The 25,606-nt window shown below is 58.7% G+C and overlaps 1 protein-coding gene and 1 long non-coding RNA gene across 9 annotated transcripts in view; one reads left to right on the top strand and one right to left on the bottom strand.

Annotated features, from left to right (window-relative positions):
* PAK4 (p21 (RAC1) activated kinase 4) overlaps window positions 1-25,606 on the top strand; it is a 45,174-nt gene that overhangs the window by 14,130 nt on the left and 5,438 nt on the right. For 4 of the 8 annotated variants that reach the window (XR_006300097.1, XM_043598959.1, XM_043598962.1 and 1 more), the window contains 4 exons: window positions 20,147-20,220; window positions 21,431-21,689; window positions 24,457-24,915; window positions 25,130-25,567. Coding sequence is in view for 7 of the 8 variants with exons in the window: in XM_043598959.1 (XP_043454894.1) it covers window positions 21,486-21,689; window positions 24,457-24,915; window positions 25,130-25,567 (1,101 nt within the window). In the remaining variant the exon portion in view is untranslated. Of the gene's footprint in view, window positions 1-11,630; window positions 11,843-12,295; window positions 12,360-19,064; window positions 19,159-20,146; window positions 20,221-21,430; window positions 21,690-24,456; window positions 24,916-25,129; window positions 25,568-25,606 lie in introns of those variants that run through there. The other 4 variants (XM_043598961.1, XM_043598960.1, XM_043598963.1 and 1 more) reach the window with 4 other exon arrangements.
* LOC122494074 lies at window positions 16,816-18,969 on the bottom strand. The gene is made up of 2 exons (XR_006300098.1): window positions 18,321-18,969; window positions 16,816-17,759 (listed from the first exon to the last, which is right to left on the bottom strand). It is a non-coding gene; the product is annotated as an uncharacterized LOC122494074 (long non-coding RNA).

Below are 25,606 nucleotides of genomic sequence, written 5' to 3'. Positions count from 1 at the left end.
ACTATATGTATGAACATCCCAGGTCAACATTAGTGCCTGGGGCACTTTTAAAATAAACCTAGGGGGCGCCTGGCTGGCTCAGTTGGTTAGGCATCCGACTTCGGCTCAGGTCATGATCTCACGGCTCTTGGGTTCGAGCCCCGCGTCAGACTCTGTGCTGACAGCTCAGAGCCTGGAGCCCGCTTTGGATTCTGTATCTCCCTTTCTTTCTTCCCCTACCCCACTCACACTCTGTCTCTCTCGAAATGAATACATGTTTAAAAAAAAAAAAACTTAAAAAAATTAAATAAGATAAAATAAAATAAGTTTCATTAAATTTTAAAAATTGAGTGGATCGAAAGAAAAATTCTTCCGTTGCTCCCAGTCAGACTGGTATCCGGATACAGCAGAGTGGGGCGGGGCGGGGGGTACCTGAGGACAGAGGCTCGGGAACTGCCGGGGCCTGGGCAAAGGGCTGTGTGTCAGCCACCAGCCTCCATGAACTGTCTGTCGTCAGGAGCGCGTGGCTTCGGGTTCCTGCTTTGCCAGGACCTCTAGGCCCCCAGCTGAGAGCCATCCCCGCCCCCCAGCCCCATCCTTGAGTCACCCCCTAGCTGGCCACTAGCTGGCCTGGTGGTCATTTAGGCACAGAGCTGCTCTCCTGGCCTGGCTCTGCCCTTGGCCAGCGGGGCCAGCCTGGGAAGCTGTCCCATCCTCCACCCGCCTCCTCGGGGACACGATGGGGACCACGCCTCCCTAGGAGGGCTGTGGTCAGGACTCAGCCAGGCGGAGACCGTGCAGAAAAGGGTGTGATGGGAGCTACTTTTCTTCCACAGTCCGCGTGGGCTTCCTTGACCTCAACTGTACCACTGCCTCCACCGCTCCCGGCCACGCTGGCCTCCTCGCACATCCTGGCGTGTATCAGGCGGGCTTCGGTCCGGGGGCCTTTGTGGTGGCCATCCCCTCTACCCTGGGTTGCCTCGTGGCTTCCTCCCTGCCCTCTGGTCCAGCTCCAGTGCCACCCGCCTCGGAGACCCCCCTGACTGTGCTCCCTGTCGTCGCCCCCTTGTTACGTCCTATTTCTTTTACTTGTGTATTGTCTTATCTCCCCCACTGGAACTTCAGCTCTGGGAAGGAGGGACTGTCTTCTTTACTGCTGTGTCCCCAGTGCCTAAAACCGTGTCTGGCGCTCACTGTGTGCGTAATAATTACCGGGCGCATGAAACGAGAGGATGAACACGGTTACGCGAGCAGACTTTGGCCTGCGTCACACCTACCACGGGCTCCTGGCTCTGATACACGCTGTGTGACCTTGGGCTGGCCCCTCCCCTCTCTGAGCCTCACTTTCCTCCTCTGCAGTGTGGGGTGTTAACAGCACCCTGCCCACCGCCTCGTTTTGGGCCAGCAGGGCGCCCGGACGGAATGCTTCGCAGCTGGCCTCGCTGCCGTCTTGTGTCTCCAGCATAGGGCACCGATGAGCCAGTAAAGTGTCCTCCAGGGGGACACTTCACTAAATCTTAACTCTGTCCTTCTACTCTGTATGACTGGCTGTTGGTGCCCCGGGGTAGGGCAGGGCAGGGACACATTCCCTTGGCCAGAAGGGCTCACTCACTGAAGAGTGATGCACATGGGACACGGGAGTGTCCAGGGTACGGGGACCCCGGCCGTGGCAGCATCCAAGGGCTCCAGGGCTGGCTGCTTGCAGGCCTGTGCCTTCCTTGAAGGAAACAGGCCAAGAGCTGCAAGGGGCCAAGGAGGACTGTTGTTATTATGATAGCAGTTTACAGCTTGGGGGTGTGTGTGTGTGTGTGTGTGTGTGTGTGTGTGTGTGTGTTGAGAGAGAGAGCTCAAGAGAGGGAGATTGTCTGAAGGTACAGGTGCGTATAGAGGAAGCTTCCAGCTGTCAGAATTGCCGTCCCTGGTGTTTGCCACACGGGAGTGTAAAATAGGACATGTGTAGACAAAAAGTACATCACTCCCTGTTCAGTTTAATGAATGATTCTAAGGTGTACCCCCATCTAACGACCACCCAGATCTGGAAGGTAGGTGTCACCAGCTTTGTCAAAGAAATCCAACCGTCTTTTTTTCCTTTTACTTTTTAAAAAAAAATTTTTTTTAATGTTTATTTATTTTTGAGAGAGAGAGACAGAGACAATGTGAGTGGGGTGGGGCAGAGAGAGAGGGAGACACGGAATCCGAAGCGGCCTCCAGGCTCTGAGCTGTCAGCACAGAGCCCCATGCGGGGCTCAAGCTCACGGACTGTGAGATCATGACCTGAGCCGAAGTCGGACGCTTCACCAACAGAGCCACCCAGGTGCCCCTTTTCTTCCTTTTAATTGTTGCTTCTATTTTTGTGAATTTTGAGAGCTATCAGATGCCCCAAGAGGACAGGGAATCACCTGACGGCCCCCCTTAGGCCCTCTTGCCCAGCTGAGAGGAGAGACACCCTGGCCCTGGGGAAAGCCCTGTGTGCCCACCTGCAGGTATTCAGGCCTCACCGTGGTCCCTTGGTGCCTCCCTACACAGTCTCCCATATTGCTCTGCAGCTTTTAAAGCCGAGTGTAATGACACCAGACCGCCAGCTCTCGGCTGTAATTTGCTCTCAATATTTTGCTCTTGAGGTTTCTCTAGGTGGACAAATGAAGTCCTGTGCCAATAGGAATGTTCCCCAGTGTGGGTCGGAGCTGCCTCCCCCGCCCCCACAGTTGCCAGATGAAAGCAGCCCAGCCCTGGGGGAGCCTCGGGAGGGCATGGGGGGGGGGGCAGTGGTTTGAAACCTCAAGTGACATCGGCATTTTCTGTCCATGGAGGGCACTGCTGGCTTCCCAGGTCACCACATGGGACTCAGTCACAGGCCCTTGACATGTAAGGGGTCTTCACTGAGCACCTGTAAGGGATAAAGGAACTCTGATATCATCCGGGGTCTGTTTGTCCCACTACAGAGGAACGGATTGCAGGCTGAGGGCCAGACGGTCTCTTCTCTTGCCTGCCCCCCTGTGCCCCTCTGCTTCCCCTGGTAGCCAGGCTCATCCAGCCTTTCCGGAGAGGCCGTCGGGGGTGGAGATGACTATCAAAGGCTCTGGATGCGTTCCCCGGCTCTGCTGCCTATTGGCTGGGTGACCTTTGGCATGCGGCGACTTCCCCCTGTTGGCCTCAGTTTCCCCATTTATAAAATGGGACTGTATAAAGATTATTTCATCCACGGAAAGCACTCAAAAGAGACTGGCGTGGAGAATCCTTGTACTGAGTGCGAGCTATGTTATTGTTCTCACTGCCACTCACTCATTGATTTTGTAGATATTCCCTGAGTGCCGCTGTGCCTCCAGCTCTTTTCTGGCTGACGCCGGGGAAAGGCTGGTGGCCGGTCAGCCCATGGTCTTCCCTCATGGAACTTGTGCTCTAGTGGTGGAGACAGACAGCACCAGTCGGTGACAGCCAGAATGACCGTGGAGCACAGATCACTGCCTTGGCTGTGGAGGAGGAAGCCCAGAGAACTGGGCTTAGGAAATCAGGGAAGGCTTCTTGGAAGAGGAGACTTCTGAGCTGAAGGCTAAAAGAGGCACAAGAGTTAGTATGTGGAATGGTGTTCCAAGGAGAGTGAATAGCATGTTCAAAGGCTAAAAGGTGGGCAACATATATATATGTTATATATATAAATATATTATATATTATATAATATATATATTATATTATATATTATATAATATATATATTATATTATATATATTATATATATAATATATAATTCAAATAAACATTGAAAAAAACATATATTTTTTTTTCAAATGTTTATTTATTTATTTTTGAGGAAGAGGTAAAGAGCAAGCAGGGGAGGGGCAGAGAGAGAGGGAGAGAGAATCCCAAGCAGCCTCTGGAATGACTGAGCCCCCCAGGTTCCCCTCAAGTATTAATATTTTTGACTAAGCTTTTATTTCGAGATAACTGTGGATTCACTGGCAGATGCAAGAAATAACACAGAGAAGGCCCCTGTTTCCCCAGAGGTAACATCTTGCAAACACTATAGTTAGTACAAGACCACAACCAGGATGATGACATTGATACAGTCAAGAGACAGAACATTCCATCACAAGGTTCCTTCCTGATGCCTTTTTATAGCCACATGCCCTCCCTGGCACGTCCCTACCTCCTGACAATCACTCATCTGTCCGTTCCCCATTATTACAATCCTGCATTTCAAAAATGTGATGTACTGTGAAACAATTTTCACAGCCCTGATGTAAAGAACTGTAACAATAAGGAGAATTTAAAATATAAAATAAAGCAAAAAAGCTTACAGTTTCAAAAAGAAAAGAATGTTATGTAAGTGGAATCCTACCGTATGTAACCTTTCGGTTGGCTTTTTTTTTTTAACTCAGCCTAATTCTTTGGAGAGTTCCCCAGGTTGTTGCGTGTATCGATAGTTGGTTCCTGGAGCGCCTGGGGGGTTCAGTCGGTTAAGTGTCTGACTTGGGCTCAGGAAATGAACCCACGGTTTGTGAGTTGGAGCCCCACGTTGGGCTCTTCGCCTGCTTGGGATTCTCTTTCTTTCTCTCTGCCCTTCCCCCACCCGTGGACACTTGTTCTCTCTCTTTCTCTCTCTCCAAATAGATAAACGTTAAAAAATAGAATAGGTATTTTTTAAAAAATCGTTGGTTCCCTTTTCTTGCTGACGAGTATCCCATGGTATGGACGTACCACAGGTTATCCTTTCACCCATGGAAGGACCTCTGGGTTGTTTTCATTTTGGCGGCTATTACAAATAAAGCTGCCATAAACAGTTGCATACAGGTTTTTGTGTGAACGTAAATTTTTGTTTCTCTGGGGTAAATACCCAGAAGTGCACTTGCTGGGCAGTATGGCCAGTTGCACGTCTAAATTGCCAAAAAAAAAGAAAAGAAAGAAATCACCGAACCATTTTCCAAAGCGGCTGTACCATTTTACGTTCCCCCCCCCCCCAGCAGTGTGCGAATGATCGTTTCTCTGCATCTGCACCCGCATTTGGTGTTGCCGCTGTTTTTGATTTTCGCCGCTCTGCTAGGCATGTTAACGGTAACTCATTGTGGTTTTAATTTGTATCTGTCGCCACACATCCTTTCATGTGCTGACTGCTGTCTCTACACCGTCTTTTTTTTTAATTTTTTTTTTCAGCGTTTATTTATTTTTGGGACAGAGAGAGACAGAGCATGAACGGGGGAGGGGCAGAGAGAGAGGGAGACACAGAATTGGAAACAGGCTCCAGGCTCTGAGGCATCAGCCCAGAGCCTGAGGCGGGGCTCGAACTCCCGGACCGCGAGATCGTGACCTGGCTGAAGTCGGACGCTTAACCGACTGCGCCACCCAGGCGCCCCTACACCGTCTTTGGTAAAATGTGTCTTCGTGTCTTCTGCCCATTTTCTCCCGGGGTTGCTTGTTTTTTTTACTGTTGAATTTGGGGAGTTCTTCTAGAGACTAGTCCTTGGTCAGATAGGTGGCTTGTAAATCTTGTCTCCCAATCGGTAGATTTTCCCCCCCTTCTTGTGGACTTCCGCAGAGCAAAAGTTTATAATTTTGATGAGGTCTGCTTTATTAATTTTTCTTTTTATGGGTCTTTTCATATCCAGTCTAACATTTCTGCCTAGCCTTAGATCCTGAAGGTTGGTTTGGTCGGTTGGTTTCTGAAAGTTTTGTGGTTTTATATTTGAGTTTGTGATCCATTATAAGTTAACGTGGGTGCAAAGGGCGGGGTTGCAGATCAGGGTTCATGATTCCAGCACCGTTTACGGGAAATGCTCTTTTCTCCATTGAGTTGCTTGTGCTTTTTGGGGGGGCCAGAAGTAAGTCACCACAGTGAGATACTACTTCGCACCTACCAGGATAAATGTTACCAGTAAAGGGAAACTAACAAGCATTGGCGAGGATGTGGAGAAGCTGGGAGCCCTCACGCATCACCGATGGGAATGTAACACGGTGCAGCCGCCGTGGAAAACAGTCTGGTAGTTTTTCAAACGGTTAAACACAGAACCATCATATAACCTGGCAGTTCTACTCCTTAGGTATATACCCGGAAGAGTTGAAAGCAGAGGCTCGAATAGATATTTGTACATCAGTGTGCGTAGTTGGATTGTTCACGATAGCTAGAAGGTAGAGGGAACCCAAGTGGCTGTCAACGGATGAATGGATACACAAAATATGATGTGTGTATATACAACAGTGAGTTATTTTTCAGCCACAAAAATGAGTGACATTTTGAAAAATGCTCCCACGTAGGTGGACCTCGAAAACATTATGCTTCGCGTAAGAAGCCAGACATAGGAGAAGTGTTGTAAGATCCCCCTTAAAGGAGACACCCAGAATAGGCAAGTTCCCGGAGAGAGTAGAACAGAGCCTCCCAGGGCCTGGGAGGCAGGAGGGAATGGGGGCTGCTGTCTCATGGCTGTAGGATGTTTTGCTGGGGATGACGAAAACATTTTGGGTGTAGACGGTGGTGATGGGTTCACAACACTGCAGAGATACTTAAGGCCGCTGAATTATACACTTCACAAATGGTTGAAATGATAAATATTGCGTATATTTTACCACAAAGAAGGAAAAGCCAGTGTTTATTTATTTTAAGTATATTTGTTGATTTTGAGAGAGAGAGAACATGTGTGTGCCCACAGGAAGGGGCGGAGAGAGAATCCCAAGCAGGCTCCTCACTGTCAGCACAGAGCCTGAATGGGGTTCGCCCTCACCAACCATGAGATCGTGACTTGAGCTGACATCGGGAGTCGGACGCTTAAGCGACGGAGCCACTCAGGCGCCCCGCAAAATGAGTTTTTTAAACACCAGTGTGTCTATTTGTGTGGGTCTGTTTGCGGGTCCTCACTCTGGCTCGCTGACCCGTGTGTGTTTATCCGCACTGATTACTGCAGCTTTGTGAGTGGGGCTTCACATCAGGGAGAGTGAGGCCTCCACTTTCCTCTGTTCCAGAATTCTTGGGCCTGGGGCCTGTCGCTTTTGGAGTTCCTCTCAGGCCCCCTTGTGTGGAAGGTGGCACTGTGGTTTACCCAACTTCCGAGACCCCTTGACGCCTGCCTCGTCCTCAGCCCCTGTATCTGACTCCTCAATTATCGCCCTGGCCTGTCCCCCTCTCTCTGCGTCCCGCTGTCCCGGCTGCCTTCATCAGTTGCCTGGACCGATGCTGTGTCTTGTCACTTGTCCCCCACACCCACTCAAGCCACCTCGATCTCGTCCTCCGCAGACAGGACAGCCAGAATTCTCTCTGGCAAGGACAGGCCCCTCGCCAGCACCCACCCGGCTCCCCCTGGCTCGCCTGTGGCCTGGCTGCTGCCCCTCTCTGGCCTTGCTCCGCCGCATTCTCGTCCCTCCAACCAGCCTGGCTCAGCTGGAATTTCACATTTCATTTGTGTGATCCTTGATCAGGGGCCCCAGCGGGCAGGGACCAGGCTGCACCCCGCCCCAGCCCTGGTGACACAGGGCAGACATGGATTGGATTTCTCTTGACAGAAACCCTGAACGTGGGCAGGAATTTGCACCCGCGATTGGGGGGAAAGGGAAGGTGAGGATATGAGGCCAGAGAGGCTGGGAGAGCCTGGGGAACCCTGGAGAGGGGGTGGCTTTAGCCGTGCGTGCCCGCTAGCGTTTCGGCAGGAAAGGGACATAGATTGGATTTACAGAGGTCTCCCTGGGCCCGTGGAAAATAGGCAAAGGCTTGGTGGAGACGCTCGGCGGGAAAGGAGTCTGATGGCTTTCAAACTACGATGGGGTGTGCATCCTAAGTAGAAAATGCAAATGAAAAGTAGGCCGAGAGGGGCCAGACCTCCCCTATCTGACAGGCAAGGAGCGAAGAGAGCGAGACAGCACCCCGGGCTGGGAGGCCGGGGGGCTGTGGGGGGGGGTGGGGAGCGCTCACGTGGGCGGCTTGGCGGTGATGGTCCTTGTCCAGCGAGCCCGCTTGTCAGCACGTGGCCCACAGACATGCTGGCACACCCATGAAGTGACATCTGCACACGGGCGTCGTCTTGCCACACCATTTGTAAGAGCAGAAGGCTGGAAACCACCTACCTGGCCCCGTGGGGACTGGCTCGGGCATCCCGGTCCTTCCGCGCGACAGCTCAAGTGCACGCAGTGCTTTGCAACGATCGAGGCCTGGAAAATCACCTAAGACACGTAAAGACTATGTATATAATGTGTGCATATTATACATACATAAACACATACACAGGTACATATATACACGTATGTACTTGTGTCTAACATCGTGATTTTATTTATTTAAAAAAAATTTTTTAATGTTTATTTTGAGACAAAGAGAGAGAGAGAGAGAGAGGGAGAGAGAGACAGCACAAGTGGGGGAGGGGCAGAGAGAGGGAGACAGAATCAGAAACAGGCTTCAGGCTCTGAGCTGTCAGCACAGCCGACGTGGGGCTCGACTTGGGAACAGCAGATCCTGACCCGAGCCAAAGTCAGACCTTTAACTGACTGAGCCGCCCAGGCGCCCCCGTAACATAATTTGAAATCGTTAGCCTGCATGCCGAGGAGGGTATCAGGCACGAATGTGTAGCGTAACCAGTTACTGTGAAGGGGAAACCCACGTAGCGCCCCCGCCCCAGGAGAAGAAGCAGCTGGCGCCAGCCCCCCAGGACCCCCTCTCAGGCCCTCCCTGCCCCAGAGGCCGCCCCTCCCCTGACTTTGGAGACAGTCACCGCCTGGTGCTTCTCCTTGGGTTTCGCCGCCTCTGTCGTCATCCTTAAACAGCGTATTTCATTGTGTCTAGTTTTGGGCTCTTTCTAAACGAAGTCATGGGACGCATTGTTTTGCGGTTTGCTCCTTCGCTTTCGACTGTCCATTCACAGGTAGCTGTGGCTCATTTCTTCTCACTGCTGCGTACCACCCCGTGGAGCCAGCACATCCCAGATCGTCATCCGTCTCTGGGGGACGAGCGTGTGCGTCGCTCCCAGTCTCTCTCGCCGATTCCGACTGTGCTGCGGGAACTTACCCGTGCGCGTCCCTGAGGCCGGCAGTCCGCTGGCCGGGAGAGCTCAGTACGTGCCCGTGCCCGGGAGAGCGCTTTCTAGGTGTCGAGGGAATGTGCCCGGGAGAGCACGTGCTAGGTCCCCAGGGTGTGTCTTCACCTCCGCTGGGTGCTGCTGAGCTCCTCCCCTGTGCCGGGAGTGCGGAGGACCCAAGGCACGTTTTTGAGAAAAGCAAGGTCGGAAGAGTACGCGTGGTGTGCGGCCATTTCTGTTTTGTTTTTGTTTTCTCAAACGGTGTGCGAGCACGTGTGCGCACACGCGTGCACACGCGCGCGCTTGTGCAGGCTCTCTCGGGAAAAGAAAAGACACTGCGTAGAGGTTGCCTCTGGGGCTGAGCTGGGGCCGCCCGGGAGGGCGCAGTCCTGTCACTGTTTACCCTTTGGTGCCACTGGCTTTTGAACCCTGGGCCTGTGTCCTGTAGAGCCAGAGAGAAGGAAAGGGAAGAAAGGGGATGGATGAAGCCCAGATGTGACGGAGTGTGATGAATTTTGCATGGGTTTATTGGTTTAGTCTGTACTTGGGGCTTGTGTACACAGAGCCGTATAACAAATCTGTTCCGGTGTGAGATGGTCCTGGAGCCACCTCTCCTTGCCCCTGAAACCTGTTCCCAGGAGGACCCCTTGTTTCCAGTGTGGCTTCTGGGGAAAGAGTGCTCCCTCCCTCTCCCCCCATCCCTCCCCTTGGGACCTAGTTTCCCTTGGCTGGCCAGAACTGCCCAATCCAGCCAGCCAGCCAGCCAGCCAGCCGGAGCCCAAACCTGCCTGTCCGGTCTGGGAAGGTCTGGGGGCCCACCCACTTGGCTCCTCTCTGGGCGGCTGCCTGACAGGTGCCCCACCCCATATAGGAGGGCGTGGCCTGGGATCTAGGACTTCTGGGGTCTCCTAGACCTGCCCTGCTGTGGCCCCCCCATGCCGGACCCAGCCTGGGCCTGACTGGGAGCCCCTGGCTTGGTGGGTGGGTGGTAGACAGGAGGAGGGAAGGTGGGGTTTCCAGGACCTTGGAGCCGGTGCGGTCCTCCTGGTCCCAGTGATAAAGTCCTCGGGGAGTTGGCCGCCGGGAGTCGTCTCTGTAGAGGCGCCAGAGCAGGAGAGTGGGAAGGACACAGGCTTCTCTGTCCACCTGCCCACCTGGGCCACTTGCTCGCTGTTCTCACGGGCTTACTATCGACTGGGCACCCGTCCTAGGCCACCTGTGAGAACCTGAGAACCTGGTCTCCACTGCTCACGGGACCCCGCCCCCGTGGGGAAGCAGTCCCACTCGACGTCAGTCCCTGGAGCAGGGAGTTTTGTCTAGTTTGTTCCCTGCTGAATTGTCAGGGCCTCCAACAGGCCGGCCTGGCAGGTGCCGGGAGCTCCGGAAATGTGTGAACGAATGAGGGAGACCGACATGGCAGAGACAGCGTGGCCTGGAGGAGTCAGCACCAGGATGGAGTCTGGAGGAGGTACCAGACCCAGCCGGGTGTCAAGGAGGGCTTCCTGGAGAAGAAGGTGTCTGAGGCAGGGCCGGAAATGTGGATAGGGACACAGCAGGCAGCCCCACCGTCTTGCCCCCCAAGTCCCCTGTCAGGGAGAAGATAGACAGACACAAAAAACACATTTTACGCAGTGCGCTCTGACCTGGGCCGCCGAAGGCTTTGTAGAGGAAGTAAGATCTGGAAGGGGAGGGAAGAGGGAGGCAGAGGTGGGGCGGGGTGTGCACACACCTTCTAGGTTTCCCCTCTCTAAACTTTCTCCTGTGTGGAATGGGGGTTCAGGGCAAGCCAGCCTCATGCTCAGGACAGCTGGTGAAGGGCACAGAGGCCTGTCCGGGAAGCCTGGTGCCCGATCTCCCTGCTGGGTGCCTGGGGCAAGTGTTTCAACCTCTCTGGGCCTCAGTTTCCTCCATTGTAAAAGGACCCTGGTAAAGTACCTCTCCCTTTTAGGGCAGTGGTGAGTGTGCTGTAGGTGCCGAGAGCGGGCCCAGCCAGAGTCAGTTCTTGGAGAGTCGGGCCCCTCACTTTCAGAAGGTTGGTTGCATCCGGGAAGACGGGAGCCAGCGGAGCGTGACGAGGCCCCAGCCCTCCCTGCCTTTCTCCCTCCACATGTCCACCATTCAGGCCCACCAGTCCCACTTTTGCGCCTAGAGATGGCCATGTCAGGGGTCCGCCGTGACCTTCCCTGCATCTAATGAGAGAGTGGGGTACAGCAGGAGAGGCCCCCTTCGCGGCCCCTCTCGGAGCTCTTGCTGGAATCACGAGGTGGCCGGTGGGGGCAGAGACAGCAAGCTCTGGATCTCCAGCCGCCCCTCCGCATCGGAGGGGCCCCCCACCCTGACCAGCGCCCCCCTCCCCCAGCCCGGGCTGTCATCTCAAACCTGGCTGCCTGGCCAGCCACTCTCGGGTACTCAGCCCCATGCTGTGTGGCCACTGCTTCCCTGGCCCCTGGCACCAAGCCTGGCACGGGGGTGTCGGGTGCCAGTGGGGAACTACCCCGTTGAAGCAAAGGGCTGGGGCTTGGGTCCCCCGTTGCTGTGTCCCTGCCCAGGTCTTCCCTCCGCCGGGGCAGTTGTGGCCACGTGGCCCCGGCTTTCCAGGCTCGGCCCCTCCTTCCCTCTGTTCCTCCCTCCTCCCTCCTCCCTCCCCCCTCCGTGGACCGGAGCCACTGGTGAGCTCGGCTCCTGCCAGGGCGGGCCTCAGCACCACCCGCTGCCAGAGAGGCTGGGGTGCAGAGCCAGCCAGCTCTCTTTGGTGGGCGCCTGCGTCGTGGGCCGGGGAACCCCTTGATCCCCGTTCACTGCTCTGGCGGCTGGAAGCCTGTCTGCTGGCCTGCCCCAGTGAGGGTGGCCTGGGACAAGGGAAGAGGATGGTGGAGGTGAGCCGACCCTGGCCTCGGGCAGCAGGGGAGGAAAGGGGAGGACCACATGGGGCGTGGGAGGGCAGTCCTACCGCCTGGCGACCAGAGCCACCCAGGCCAGGGTAACACGTGCTCAAGGGCCCACACCGATCTCGGGGCCAGGGGCGAGGTGGCCGTGTTTCCACGTGCTCAGAGGCAGGTGTCTGTCTCCTGGGGCTTCCTGCGTGCCTCAGCGCAGGCCCCTGAGCACCTCTGTGGGGGCACATTCCCGGGGCCTGCTTTCATGGGGGTGGTCCTGAGGGGCTGTGCCCCGCTGGGTCACCCCGGATGACCCTGGGGTTGGCCATGGGTGTGCCTGGGTCTGGTGTGGGGTCTCGTTACCTTCTGTGTGTGGAGCTAGGGATGTGTGGGTCTCGGGGTCTAACTCCGTCTCGGGGAGTGTTCCTGAGTATGTGTCTGGGTCCTTTCTAGGTAAATCCGACAGTTGTGGACCATCTGGGATTGTGTATATGCGCGCGGGTGCCTGTGTTTTAAGGTGGGTGGCTGGTCTGTATGGTGTATCTCGTTGGCATGTGTTGTGGGTCTCTTTCGGGAGTCTGTGCGTCTCGGCGGGGAGTGGGGGGTGGTCTCTGTACTCTGTGTGGAGAGGCAGCTGCGGGGCTGCCGATTATCCTGGCCCTTCCATTCTGGTTCTTCCGGGCCAGGCCCTTCTTCACGGCCGCTTCTCCCACTCGGAGCTCGGCCACGGCTGCTGGGGCCTATATTCCGGAGGCGGGAACTAAGGCTCAGGGTGGGATGTCCTTTCCTGCTCCGAGGCTCCTGTACGGCTGCTGTCACCAAGATGCGGTGGGGCGGCTTCATGTACTTCAGTGTCTAGGGCTCCTCTGTGTGTGTGTGTGTGTGTGTGTGTGTGTGTGTGTGTGTGTGTGTAGCGGGGAGTTGTTTGGCGGGGGGCGGGGGGGGGGGCTCCAGATGCTCTTTCCCGCCTGTGACCCCCTCCCTCCTTCCTGCCCTCCCTCAGGGGAAGAATGAATGAAGTCGAATCGGATTTTCCTGGTCCCTGGGGGCTCAACCACACTTTCAGGCTTGTTGTGGCCTCTGTCCCCACCCTGGGCACCTCTGGGGGTGCCCTTTGTGTCTGTGTCCTGTTGTGCCTGGTGGGGGGTGCGGGGCACCGGGCCTGGGGCTGCCGGAGGAGCCGCCTGGCCTCCTTGGGGCTCTGGGCACCTGCCCGGCCCGGTTGGGCACAGGAAATACTGTGTCTTCATTCAGCCCCGCTCTGAGCTGTGTGCCACCCTGTGTTGGGCAGGGCTGGGGACCCAGAGGGGCTGAGATGGCCCCAGGCCCTGCCCTGTCGGAGGGCTCCTGGTGCGGCAGGAGAGGCAGACCCGTCGTCGGACAGTGTAGCCCGTTCTGCCCCCCATCCGGGCCCTGGAGAAAGCAAGGCAACAGAGACAGGCTGGCACCCCTGTGCTGGCCAGGAGACGGCTGTGCCCGGCCTCCTCTTTCATTTATTTGTTCCTAGCAGCAGGTTCACCCGTAGCGAGGACCCGCTTGGTGGCGGGTCCTGTTCTAAATGCTTTTCACGCGTCGCCTTATTCCGTCATGCAAACAGTCCCAGGAGACAGGGACTGTCGTCATCCCTGGTTTGCGGATGAGACCCGGAGAGGTTGAATCACTTGCACAGGGGCGCACAGCTTGGGAGTGGTGGAGCCGGTGGCAGAGCTTGGGCGGCCCACTCCTAACCACCCACCGCCTCCCGAGTCCTTGCCTGGCACTGTCTGCACAAAGGCCGGGTTGGGGTGGGGGAGGGCTGCTCCTCGCTCCCCAGACTTCCCCAGGCCAGGGGGACCCCTGGATCTGTGTCATCTCATGGGATTTCACCCGTTATGGGGACCAATGGGTTTCCTGCGGCATCTGTCACTGTATGACCTGCCTCTTGCCTGTCGCCAAAATAGGCTGTCACTTCTTCACGTTTGGAGCCTCGGCAGCACAGCGTGGCTGGGGTGGGCCTCCCTGGGGTGGGCAGGGCCCCGGGATAGGAGCGCAGTGGGTGCCCCTTGTGTTGTTTGGAACACGCACCAGCTTCTTCACAAATAGCAGGATTTGGTCTCCAAAGCCCGGACCCACTCCTGCTGGAGCCTCAAGGTCGGACTTGCAGGTGGTGTGAGGCAGGGATCGGGGACTGATGTCCACTCTCCGCCTCCACCAGCCTCGCCTGTCCCCCCTCAGGGTCTGGACGCATCACTTGGGCAATGGCATCCCTCCTTTGCTCCACAAATACCTGATGAGTGCCTACTGCTCTGGATGCCAAGCCTACAGCAAGAATGAGACAGAGACCCCTGCTCTCAGGGAGAGGGAGCCTCTACTGGGGGGAGAGGAGGAGGAGGGGACCAACAGTCCGCATGTACACGAGGTCAGGTGCTAATAAATGCCACAGAGGAGGATAAAGCAGGGGTGCAAACTTTGTCAGGGGTCAAGAAAGACCTTTCTAATGAGGTTTTATTTGCACGGAGACCCAAATGTCAGGAAAGGGTGAGCCACACAGCTCCGGGCAGAGGGAAGCATAGGTGCAAAGGCCCTGAGGCTGGAACAAGCTTGAGGTGTCTGAGACAAAAATGCAGGAGGCGAGCGCAGTTGTAGTGAAGAGAGTGGAAGGGATGAGGTCCTGAGGTTGAAAGAGCCCAACTGGCCTGGGGCTTGGTAAGTCCCAGTGGGGAGTTTTATCCAAGGGGGAGGCCTGGGGAGAGCCATTGGTTTACCGTTGCTTCTGGTTCCCTCCTAACCAAGGCAGCCTTTCTGATCTTGGTTCTGGTTATCGGCATAGAGTTGTCTCTGCTGTCGTTCTTGTCCCATAAACCTCTGGGGTCCTTTGTCTGGAGCAAAGGCCTTGGCTGGAGCCTGGGCCGCAGGGAAGCAGGAGGCAGAGGGGGTGGTGACCTTCTCTGTGGGTCAGAATGGGCACTTCTGTGACCTGGTGCAGGGCAGCCCTGGGCAGTGACTTCCCCTCTCTGGACCTCAGCGTTTTGGTTTGGGAAGGAGAAAGGAAGAGGAACCGTGCGGAGGGCTCACTGTGGCCTGTCTGCACGCCTGGTGCCGCACGCCTGGTGCGGGCCTGGGCCAGAATCGGCACCAAAGCATGCGCCCGTCCCCTCCATCCACTAGGCCACCAAGAAGGAACAGCCCGCGCTAGGTGTTGGGACCGAGCCGTAATCAACTGAAACGTGGGTCCCGCCAGTGCCGAGCCACTGACTTAGTGGGAGACAATAGGCACACTCATGAGTGTGTAACCTGTTGGGTGATGTGAAGGGCCGGGAGAGGGTAGGCGGAATGTGCCAGGCACCGGGGGTGCGGTGATGGGCAAGACTGGACCAAGCCCCCGCCCCCGTGGCGCGCTTGTTGCAGCCAGTGCGGAAAGTGGTGTCGGTCCTCAGCAAGTCCCGTCATCGCGACCATTACCACACGCCTGGAGCCTGCCTGCTTCTCCCTCCTGAGCCCCCACGTGGGCCTGCCCACCCCTGTCTTCCACTGGACCGTCACGTCCTGCACCTCCCCGGGCTCCCCGCTCCCAGTCTGTGCCCCACACTTGGCCATGGGGAGCCCGTGGACGCGAGTCAGGCCACGTCCCTTCCCTGCTCAGAGCCCTTGTGTGGCTCTGCCTCACTCCAGGGAAAGGACAGAGTGATCTCCGTGGCCCCCAAGTCCCTACGTGATCTGCCCCCACCGCCTGCCCCGCCACTCGGCCTCCTCTGCTCTGACCACACCTGGGGACATTTGTCCTGACTCTTCCCTCTGTGCTGCCCTGCCCAGTGCTCTTCCTCCGGGTATCCCAATGATTCCCTCTCCGCTCCCCTGTCAGGTCGCTGCTCAAGTGTCCCCTTCCCAGCCACGCCCCCCCCCCCATCACTTCATTGAAAATTCCAACCTCTCCTGACCCTCAACAAGGTCCTGACCCTTCCTTTGTGTATGTCCTCAGCGCTTACCATCTCACTTACTAGATGTTTTTCTGATTCAGCTCATTTATCGACAGTCTCCTTTCCCGTAGACCGTGGGCTCTGCACGGGCAGGGAGGCTTCTGGCCGTCCTGACCACCGCTAGGAGGCCCGGCCCTAGCCTGGCAGAGATCAGCCCTCAGTAGCTATCAACGGTGGGTGGATGCAGGAGCGTGATGGGGTCCTTTGTGGGTAGAGTAGGTATTGTCAGGCCCAGAGCTCGTGGCAGGGTCTGGGGTCAAGATCCCTGAGGATTCCTTGGAGGAACTCAGCTCGGGGCGGGAGACTGGGAGAGAGATTTGGACTGGGGAGGGCAGGGCGCTGTACAGGTGGGCACCCAAGAGCTGAGCACAGGTATGGAGGTGGGAAGGGTGGGGGATTAAGGGAGGCAGCGAGGCTTCTGCTGGAGGCCGGGAAAGGAGGCCGGACTCTCCTTCCGTTGTCAGAACACAGCCAGGGGAGATGGGGTAAACTGAGGTGAGGAGGGACTTCCCAAAGCTAGTGGGTGAAGGTCTTGACAGAAGGATGAGTGGGAGCCACGGGTGAAAGCCCTGAGTGCAGGCCGGGGCCAGTGAGCCCTCCTCCGTGGTCCTCTTCCTGATCGAGGGGTTTGTTTGGGTGGATGTGAAAGCAAGACTGTGATCCTGTCACATCCCCTGTTCTTTCCCTGGGCCCCTGGGGTCCAGCTAGGTCAGCTCCCAGAACTGCAGCTTTATTCAGAGCCTGGGGGGAGGGAAGGGGACAGGAGGCAAGGAGTTTTACACGTGCGCGCGCACACACACACACACACACACACACACACACTCCCCAGACAGCTTCGTCCCACAAGTGATCTTGCTCTCCCCCTGGGGCCGATTTCCTTGGTGGGGAGAGTTTGGGTGGGTGGGAGGGTGGGTATCATTTTCTCCCGAAAGCTCAGAGTGTAGAACCAGTGAACGCAGGGGTGACTAGAAAATCTGAAGCTTTTGCTGGGACAGGTTGGAAACCGCCTGTCCCACATGCTGAATAATTCAAAAGACTTTCTTTAATTGCAATGACCGTACGAGAGTAGAATGCAAAATGGGCCTGCGTTCTTGGGATCAGACCCTAGGCTTCAGAGGCATCTGCACGCTGTCCTCCTCTGTTCCCTCTGCCTGACGTTGCTGCTTCACCCGCCGCCCCTGGGTCCCAGGCACACCTCCGCCAGAGTGCCCCAGGGACCGCCCGGGCAGAGTCAGAGGTGCCCAAGCAGGGCTGTAGCGTAGTGGGTACAGATGAATCAGTTCATTCACCACAGGTTCCTTGAGCGCCTAGTGTGGGCTGGGGCCATGTTGTAGACGGGGTACACTGGGGAGCAAGACAGAAGACAGGTGCAAAGAAAAAGGCATAGAGGGAGCCGGGACAGGAGCAGGGATATTTGAGCACAGACTCGGGTAGCGGGGAGGAGGGAGGGAGCCATGTGCAGATCAGGGAGAATGAAGTTCCAGCAGGTGGGGTGACAGCCAGTGCAAAGGCCCTGAGGTGGGGACACGTCTAGGGTTTGAAGAACAGCAAGGAGGCCCATGTGGCTGGGGCAGAGTGAACGAGGGGGCAGAGATGACAGGCCGATCGTACAGGCCATGGGGCCACACGGAGGAGCCTTGGGGGCCAGCAGAAGGCTTAAGGAGGTCGACCCTGTAGTAGATCCCCCTGTCTTCTAGGCCCAGCTCTGCCTGGTAACCTGAGCAAGAGATTTCACCTTTGTGATCCTCAGTTTCCACATCTGCGAAGTGGGAATGAGAATAGCTGCCCCACCGAGGTCATAGGGGGTCCGTGAGCTCCGCGTCTGCATCTGCACAGGGTTCACGGGGCCCTCGTGGTGGTGGTAGTGATGGAAGTCCCAGAGCTGAGCCTCGGTGTGGCACATTTGGTGGCAGGGACTGGTTTGTGGACATCTTTTCTGCTTCAGATTGTCCTGCCGAAGGCTGCGGTAAAGGCAGATAAGGATGGGAGGCAGGGGCAGGAACCCCACTCTACCCTTGGGGGCCTGGGACGGGTCAGACAGGGGGTAGGGGACCCTCGGCCCCAGGAAGGGTCAGGGCAGGACCTGAAGGGCAGGGTGTGGGTGTGGACTGGAGGCTTGAGTGGGAGGGAGGGCACCCTGGTGATGACGATGATGACGGAAACAAGGGCATCCCTGTGGCCCTCCGGGCAGGCCAGGCAGGGAAGAGCCTGGACTCTGGTGCCCGCCTGCCCGAGTTCAAATCCCGGATGCCCCGGACGAGAGACTTCCTCTCTCCGGGCCTCAGGCTCCCCATGTGTGAATTGGGGCCAGTCGGTTGTGAGGGCGGAATGGGACTGGGGGCAGAGGGCGCCGAGCAGAGCCTGGCACGCACGGGCCTCCGAGGGGGCAGCCGCCTTTATTTCCGAGAACTGGCCGGGCACGGGCTTCGGGTTAACAGGCCTGGAGCCTCGTGTCCCCCACTCTGCTGCCAAGCTGTGTGACCTGGGCAAGTGGACCGCGCCCTCCCCGTGCCTCGTTTTACCTTGTCTGTCACGCGTAGTGGCTGCTTCCTCGTGGGTCACGTGTGCAGATTACATGAGGGACTCAGGGCAGGGTGCTTAGAGGAGGGGCCGGCACACAGTGGGTGCTCAGGTCAGTGCTGCCCACAGCTGCTTTCGGGCCAGGCGGTCAGGGCCTCATGTTCTCACTTGTGACTCCTGTAGGAACTCCAGGAAGCAGGCACTGGCATTATTGTCTTTAACAGAGGGGGAAACCGAGGCACAGAGTGGCCGAGCGGCCGGCCCCCAGCTACACAGTGAGCCCCCGAGGTGGGTTGGTTGGCAGGGGCAGGAGATAAGGCGGCACAGGGCACAGCAGCCGGGCCGCTCAGGGGCCTGGGGACTCGGTGGGGGCGGGGAGCCGGGCAAGGCTAGCCGCCAGAGCTGGGAGCTGTCCCAGGGTGGAGCCGGGGCCTGATCATTATAAACACGGCCAGTTCCTCTGTTTGTCCCGCCCTCCATGAGGTGCCCAGAGGGAAGGGGTGGCCCCCTGGCAAATATCCGGAGGTGTGTCCTTCCATCCCCTTCCCCTGCAGGGGTCACGCGAGCGAGCGGAGGGCAGGATAAACAGGCGGGCTGCAACGTGCAAGGGTGGCTTGGGGCTTCTGGGGGAGGGTTCTGAGTTGGCTGTCCCACCTTGCAGGCTGCCTCCCGCGCGCGCCCCGTCTCCGTGCTGAGCTCCTCCCACTCAGGGTCCGCCCCTCCCTCTCCCGGATTTAGTGAGGGGTCACGTGGCTAATCTTATGCCCCTGGAGTGACTTGGTGCCTCGGGCTGTGGGCTGCTGGGTGGAGGATGGGTAGGGCTGCGTGAGAGAGGCCAAGGTGAGGGTGAGGCTGGGCCAGGGGGCCGGGTGGGGGCACCTCTGGGAACACAGTGAGGAGGTGGAGGCGAGGCTCCGGGGTGACAGCAGGGAGGATGGGGGAAGGTCCGGCTGTGGGGACAAGGCGAGGAGGGGTACTAGGAAGGGGGGGACAGCCGAGGGCAGACAGGCTGGAGAGCCCGGACAGGGATGGAAGTCTCCCCGGAAGGATGGGCAGGGGTCAGTGGGCTGGAACGGGGGAGAGACATCGAAGGGGCTCCTGGCTTGGTTGGGGTCAGAGAAGGGAAAGAGGCAGAGGCAAAGGGGCACCCGCCCTGGCCACGGCTTTCACACACCACTTCCTGGCAGCCAGGGGCCCCAGAGCAAGCTGGGAAATTGGACCTGCTCGGGGAGCCCTGGCCAGATCTGGCTGTGGCCACCTGCTGCCCAGGAGGCCCCGACCAGTTGAGACAGGTTGTCTGCTGGGTCCCCACCCCCTCCCACTGGGCTCCTGCCACCAGACCGGTTCTCCCAGATGGCTACCCACTGATGGTCCTACCTCTGGGCTAGGGGTGGCAGCCTGTTCTAACCTCACAGAGCTGCTCCCACAGGAGAGGAACAGGGAGGGAGGAGAACCGGGGGCTGAAGGTCCTCATTAGGTCACAAGACTTACTAAGCTTGGGGCCGACCCTGTGTCAGGCACTGTGCCAGGCTCTGGCGGGCCAGCATGAACCAGATGGAGATCCCCGCCCAGTGCGTTTCCCCTCATCCTCTGGGCCTTCGTTCACACGGCCTGTCTTCTGGGAAGCCTCCCCTGACCCCCACCTACCATCCTTCACGCCAGTCCGGTACTCCCTGACCCCAGCCCTGACCACTCTGGGCTGTCAGAGGGCTATCTTGGTCACCACTGTGTCCCAGCATCAACCAGTATGTGACTGGGCACAGAGGAGTGGGTTATTGGTGAATGAATGAATGAGTGAATGAATGAATGTTTTCTTCCCATTTTACAGATGAGTAACTCGAGGCCCCAAGAGGAGACGTCACCTGCCCGAGGGCACTTCTAGCACAGCCAGCATCAAACCAGGTCTGTGGGACTCTGGGGCCCATGTGTGGGACAGGGGAGCAGGACCCAGGGCCCTTCCTCCCTCAGACACTACAAGGAATACTACTCACGAGAGTCACACACGTGGACAAGGCCCTCGCTCCACGCCCGGCTCCGCTCCTGTTAACTCAATTAATCCTCACAGCAGCCCTGTGCCGGTTGATCCGAGGCACAGAGAGGTCAAGTCACTTGCCCAAGGTCACGCATAGTAAGTGGCAGAGAGAGATTTGTGCTCTGGCGACTTGACTCCCCTTGCCCTCATCGTCCTGGTCTCCCCGTGGGACACTGCGATCTGCGCATCTCCCCTACAGCCCCTTTGGTTGTAAAACTGGCTTTCGTTGAGCATTTATGCCTTGCCTGGTACTGTGCTAAGTATTCACCTGGAGACCACGGCCCCTAAAGGCGGGCGTGGTTTTGTCTGCTCGTATCTGCTGCACAGAACTTTCCCCATTGTGTGAACTCACTTCTGTGAGTCTCGGTCCCTTCATCTAGAAAGTGGGAGTGTTGCGGTGAGACTCCTAGGGGTCGCGCATAGGACAGGGACTGTGATTGGGTAGGTAGCCAAAAATGTGTGGGGTTAGCCCAGACTCCGGGCTGGGAAAGCAGAGGTGGCTGAGGCCAGGCCTTTAGGAATCGGTCACTGAGCACACTCTGTGTGCCTGGCATGGTTCTGGGAATGGGGTGGGACACAGAGACACTGGGCAGGTGAGACCTGGCCTGTGATGCTGATATTCCAGTGCTGACGGGTATAGACACGGAGCTAGTAAACACAAGAACAGTGGAATTTCCAGACGTTAAACGTGTTATGAAGTGATATCATGGAAGGCTAGTGGGGTGGTCTTTTACTTGAAGATTCACCAACTCTGAGACTTGAAGGAGGGGAAGGAGGGAGCCATGTGTGGGTACTGGGGAATAGTGTCCCAGGGGGTGGGAACAGCCAGTGCAAAGGCGCTGAGGTTTGAAAACCAGTGTGAGCGTAAACAAAGGGGAGGTGACAAGGGCAGGTTGTGTGGGGTGGGCCACCGGGAGGACTCGGCTGAGGGCTCTGAGCGGGGGCAGGTGTCCACAGGGTCCCTCGGGCTGCATGTGGGAGACGGGAGACCAGGGAGGAGACGAGGACGGACAGGACCAGGGCAGGGCCGGAGGAGCAGAGAGGACTGGGCGGGTTCTGGTGAGTGGCCCCCTCCCGCAGGCCTGCTGATAGGAGCCCGCGTCTGCACCCTCGTGGTGCCGAGAGCCTCAGCGCCATGTTTGGGAAGAAGAAGAAGCGGGTAGAGATCTCCGCGCCATCCAACTTCGAGCACCGCGTGCACACGGGCTTTGACCAGCATGAGCAGAAGTTCACGGGGCTGCCCCGCCAGTGGCAGAGCCTGATCGAGGAGTCGGCCCGCCGGCCCAAGCCCCTCGTGGACCCCGCCTGCATCACCTCCATCCAGCCCGGGGCTCCCAAGGTAGGCCAGCGCCCACCTCCACCCCTCCTGCCCCACACCGACCCCCGATGGCGCCCCCAGCCCTTAACCCCACGCTTGATCGACACACCCCAACCGTCCGCCCCAATCCTCGTCCCCCCGTGCCGACCTTTCATTCCTCCACCCGCTGATCCCTCCCCTTGCCTCTCAACACTGACCGCGCTACCTTGACCCCTGCAGCAGCCCCCCACACCAGCTCCGATTCCTGCTCCTCTCCCTGGGCTCCATGCCCCTGTCCCCAGTAGCAGAAACTTGTCCTGGGGCGAGGGACAGATTTCCCCCCCACCATCCCCCATGATCAGGGCTAGGCTCAGAGGAGCTGCTGACCCAGCCCCACAGTCCCGGCCAGCTTCTGGAGGACACCTGAGCTGAGCCCTGAGGGGCACGGAGGAGTCATTGTGCCAAATGGAGAGGAGGCTCGGCTTTTAGTGGAGGAAACGGTCCAAGTGAAACCTTTGGGGTCTTTCAGTTTGGGGCTTTGGTTTCCTGCCACCTTGGGCAAAAGGGTGGAGTTGGGATTTGAACGGAGGTCTTTTTCCAAGGCCTGTGCTCTTAAGCCCTTTCCTGTCTGCGTGGTCCAGGCGCCCAGGCGTGGCCCGCGGTGAGGCTGGCCCGGTGGTGGCAGGGCGTGAGCCTGCCCGGCCCAGGAAGCTGGCTTCGGAGCGTGGACTTCACCCCAGGGGCAGTGGAAACCAGGAAGGGCCGGGGGCCAGGGGCATGCAGCCAGGGTCGTTCTAGGGGCGGAGATGGGTGTGCCCGTCCGCGGGCCCAGCGCCTGGGGACAGGCCTGCAGCTGACTCATCCTCTCCTGGTGCCCGGCCCCTGCCTGGCGGGAGGGCGCCCTTAGTGATCCGCGTGGCGTGGCGGGTGGGGACACAAGAGCGGACGCTCACCAGGATGACCGGAATCTCCATCCGGTGGCCCACCGAGGTGTGAGGGCATCCCACGCAGGCCTTTTGAATATTTTGAAGTCTTTGCCACGGCTTAAAGCAGCCGAGGCTTCACCTCCGGATCTTTCTTTCTGGCTCTCCTGGGCCCCACGCAGCCCCCCTCACTTCTACCCCTGGCTGGTCCCGTGGCCCCTGGAGCACTGGCTGTGGCCTCCCTGGGGGAGCCCCTACAGTCTAGCCCCTGCTTAGCCTGTCTGCCGTGAGCCCTGCCAGGAGGATGAGGTGCCTGGTCGTAATTCATGCAAAGGTGCCACGTGGGCTGGTGTTCGCTGCCCTCGGCTGGGAATCTCTCCAGTCCTCCCGGGCCCTCCCCCAACCCCCAGGGACTTAGCCTCTTATCCCAGTACCAGAGTCTGAGCGGATATCTTCCTTCTTTACTGGGCTCCTGGGCAGGGTCGGGCTTCTGCGCTGGTAGCCAGGCCCAGGAGAGGCAGGGGCAGGGGCGCTGCGGCCTGTAGGTGGCTTTTGTGTCATCGGTGTTTTCTGCACAGCAGAGGCAGCTCCGGCCTGAGGCTGCCTGGCCGCCCTGGGCCCGCGTCCCCGCATAGCAATGACTGATGGCAGAGGGATGGGGGTGCTTCTCTGCTCCCCGCGGCCTCCTCCCAGCCCCCCCCCAACTCACTCACCGGTTCAACCAGTGTTTACCGAGCACTGTCTGCATACCTCCCAGACACTGTTCTGGGCGCTGAGATGTGCAAGAGCACAAAAACAGGAAGAGACAGGAGCTGCCTTCATGAACGTTGCACTGGGAGTGCAGGCGATGGTCAGCTTATGAGTGCTTCGTGTCTGCTGGTTTTGAGTACTCCAGAGAAAAAAGAAGGCAGGGAACGGGGAACAGGGAGAGTTAGGGGCGGGCATTTTAGGCTGCGGGTGGTCAGCAAAAGCTTCCCTCTGAGACGCCGAGCAAGCCTGAAAGAGGGAAGGGAAGGAGCTGTGGGCATACTTGGGGGGAAAGATGTTCTAGGAAGAGCGGACAGTCAGTGCAAAGGTCCTGAGGTGGGAGCGTGCCTGGTAGGTTTGAGGAGGCCTATGTGTCTGGAGCTGAGTGGGGGCTGGGGGAGTCCTGAAGGCCTTGACTCAGTACTCGAGGGAAGAGGTGGCCATGGCCCGGATCGGGGTGGACTTGGCAGGTGAGGCTTGGGTGGATTCAGGACACACTCTGGGTCCACCGGGCCCTCATGGGAATTTGCATTTGCCCCCGCTGCTCCTGGGGCACTCGTGCCCTGCGCTTCGGGCCCGGTCCTTCCCGACTCTCCCTGTCCTCCACCCTCGGCTTCCAGGGAACCCAAGAGTGTGGTTTTGGGGCTGACGGCCCTCGCGGGCTGCAGGGGAGGAGGTCCGAGCCGTGCCCTGGCCCTAGCTAGCATCCTGTAATTTCCGGCTCTCCGGGGCTGATTATGGGCTGGCGTGGGCTCTGCACTCCTCCCCCTCCGGCTCACAGGGCAGAGGCCTGCTCCCAGCCTGGAGAGCAGAAGACAGGGAGTGCTTCTCAGGGGGCCCAGCCAGCCCAGGGGCCACAGCCTGCCCTGTGGGAGGTGAAGCCTCCAGCTCTTCTCCGGCGGTAGGCAGATAGACAGACAGACAACTCAGTGGTATGGGAGGGGCTGCAGCCTCCCCCGCTCCCCCGCCGGTGCCTCCCCCAACTGCCCGGCCCCATCATCACCCCATGGCATTTCTTCATTCCGTCTCTGTCTTGTCTTTGTGTGTGTTGTGTCGTGCTGTCCTTGTGTGTCGGATCCACGTCCTGTGTCCTCCTCTTCCTTGCCCGGCCCCCATCCCGCCATTGCCCCGGACCCCAGACCATCGTGCGGGGCAGCAAAGGCGCCAAGGATGGGGCCCTCACGCTGCTGCTCGACGAGTTTGAGAACATGTCGGTGACACGCTCCAACTCCCTCCGGAGAGACAGCCCGCCGCCACCTGCCCGAGCCCGCCAGGAAAACGGGATGCCCGCAGAGCCGGCCAGCACGGCCAGAGGGGCCCCAGAGAAAGCGGGCGGCCAAGGCCGGGTCGCCGGTCGCAGCGAGGCGGGTGGCGGCAGTGGTGACAGGCGGCGGGCGGGGCCAGAGAAGAGGCCCAAGTCTTCCAGGGAGGGCTCGGGGGGACCCCAGGAGTCCTCCCGGGATAAACGCCCCCTCTCTGGGCCTGACGTCGGCACCCCCCAACCTGCCGGTCTGGCCAGTGGGGCAAAAGTGGCAGCTGGTCGGCCCTTTAACACGTACCCGAGGGCCGATACGGACCACCCGTCCCGGGGTGCCCAGGTAACCAATCCCCCTGCCCCAGGACCTCCCGCTGTCCCTTTTTCCACAGCTTCCCCTGTTCCCCACCCACCAACCCCAACCTGTGCCCAGCCCGCTGTCCATCTCCATCCTGACCGCCATGTGTCTGTCCCGCAGCCAGGGCCCCTGTCCTGCTCAGGGAGCAGAGCCGGCCCCCGTCCCCTCCACTGACAGCTGCCTCTCTTTTCTGTTGCAGGGGGAGCCTCACAACCTGGCCCCCAATGGGCCGTCGGCAGGGGGCCGGGCTGTCCCCCAGTCCTCCTCCTCCCGGCCTCCCACCCGAGCCCGTGGACCCCCCAGCCCAGGAGTGCTGGGCCCCCATGCCTCCGAGCCTCAGCTGGCCCCCCCGGCCCGCCCCGTCACCACCCCCGCCGTCCCCCCCGCCCCTGGGCCCCCCGGGCCCCGCTCGCCACAGCGGGAACCCCAGCGAGTATCCCACGAGCAGTTCCGGGCCGCCCTGCAGCTGGTGGTGGACCCCGGCGACCCTCGCTCCTACCTGGACAACTTCATCAAGATCGGCGAGGGCTCCACGGGCATCGTGTGCATCGCCACCGTGCGCAGCTCGGGCAGGCTGGTGGCCGTCAAGAAGATGGATCTGCGCAAGCAGCAGAGGCGCGAGCTGCTCTTCAATGAGGTGGGCCTCGGGCCCCCTCCTGTCCCCTCCTGTCCCCGC

Source organism: Prionailurus bengalensis, chromosome E2, assembly GCF_016509475.1.
Source record: "Prionailurus bengalensis isolate Pbe53 chromosome E2, Fcat_Pben_1.1_paternal_pri, whole genome shotgun sequence".
NCBI classification, from domain to species: domain Eukaryota; kingdom Metazoa; phylum Chordata; class Mammalia; order Carnivora; family Felidae; genus Prionailurus; species Prionailurus bengalensis.
This window is presented reverse-complemented; position numbering and strand designations above follow the sequence as displayed.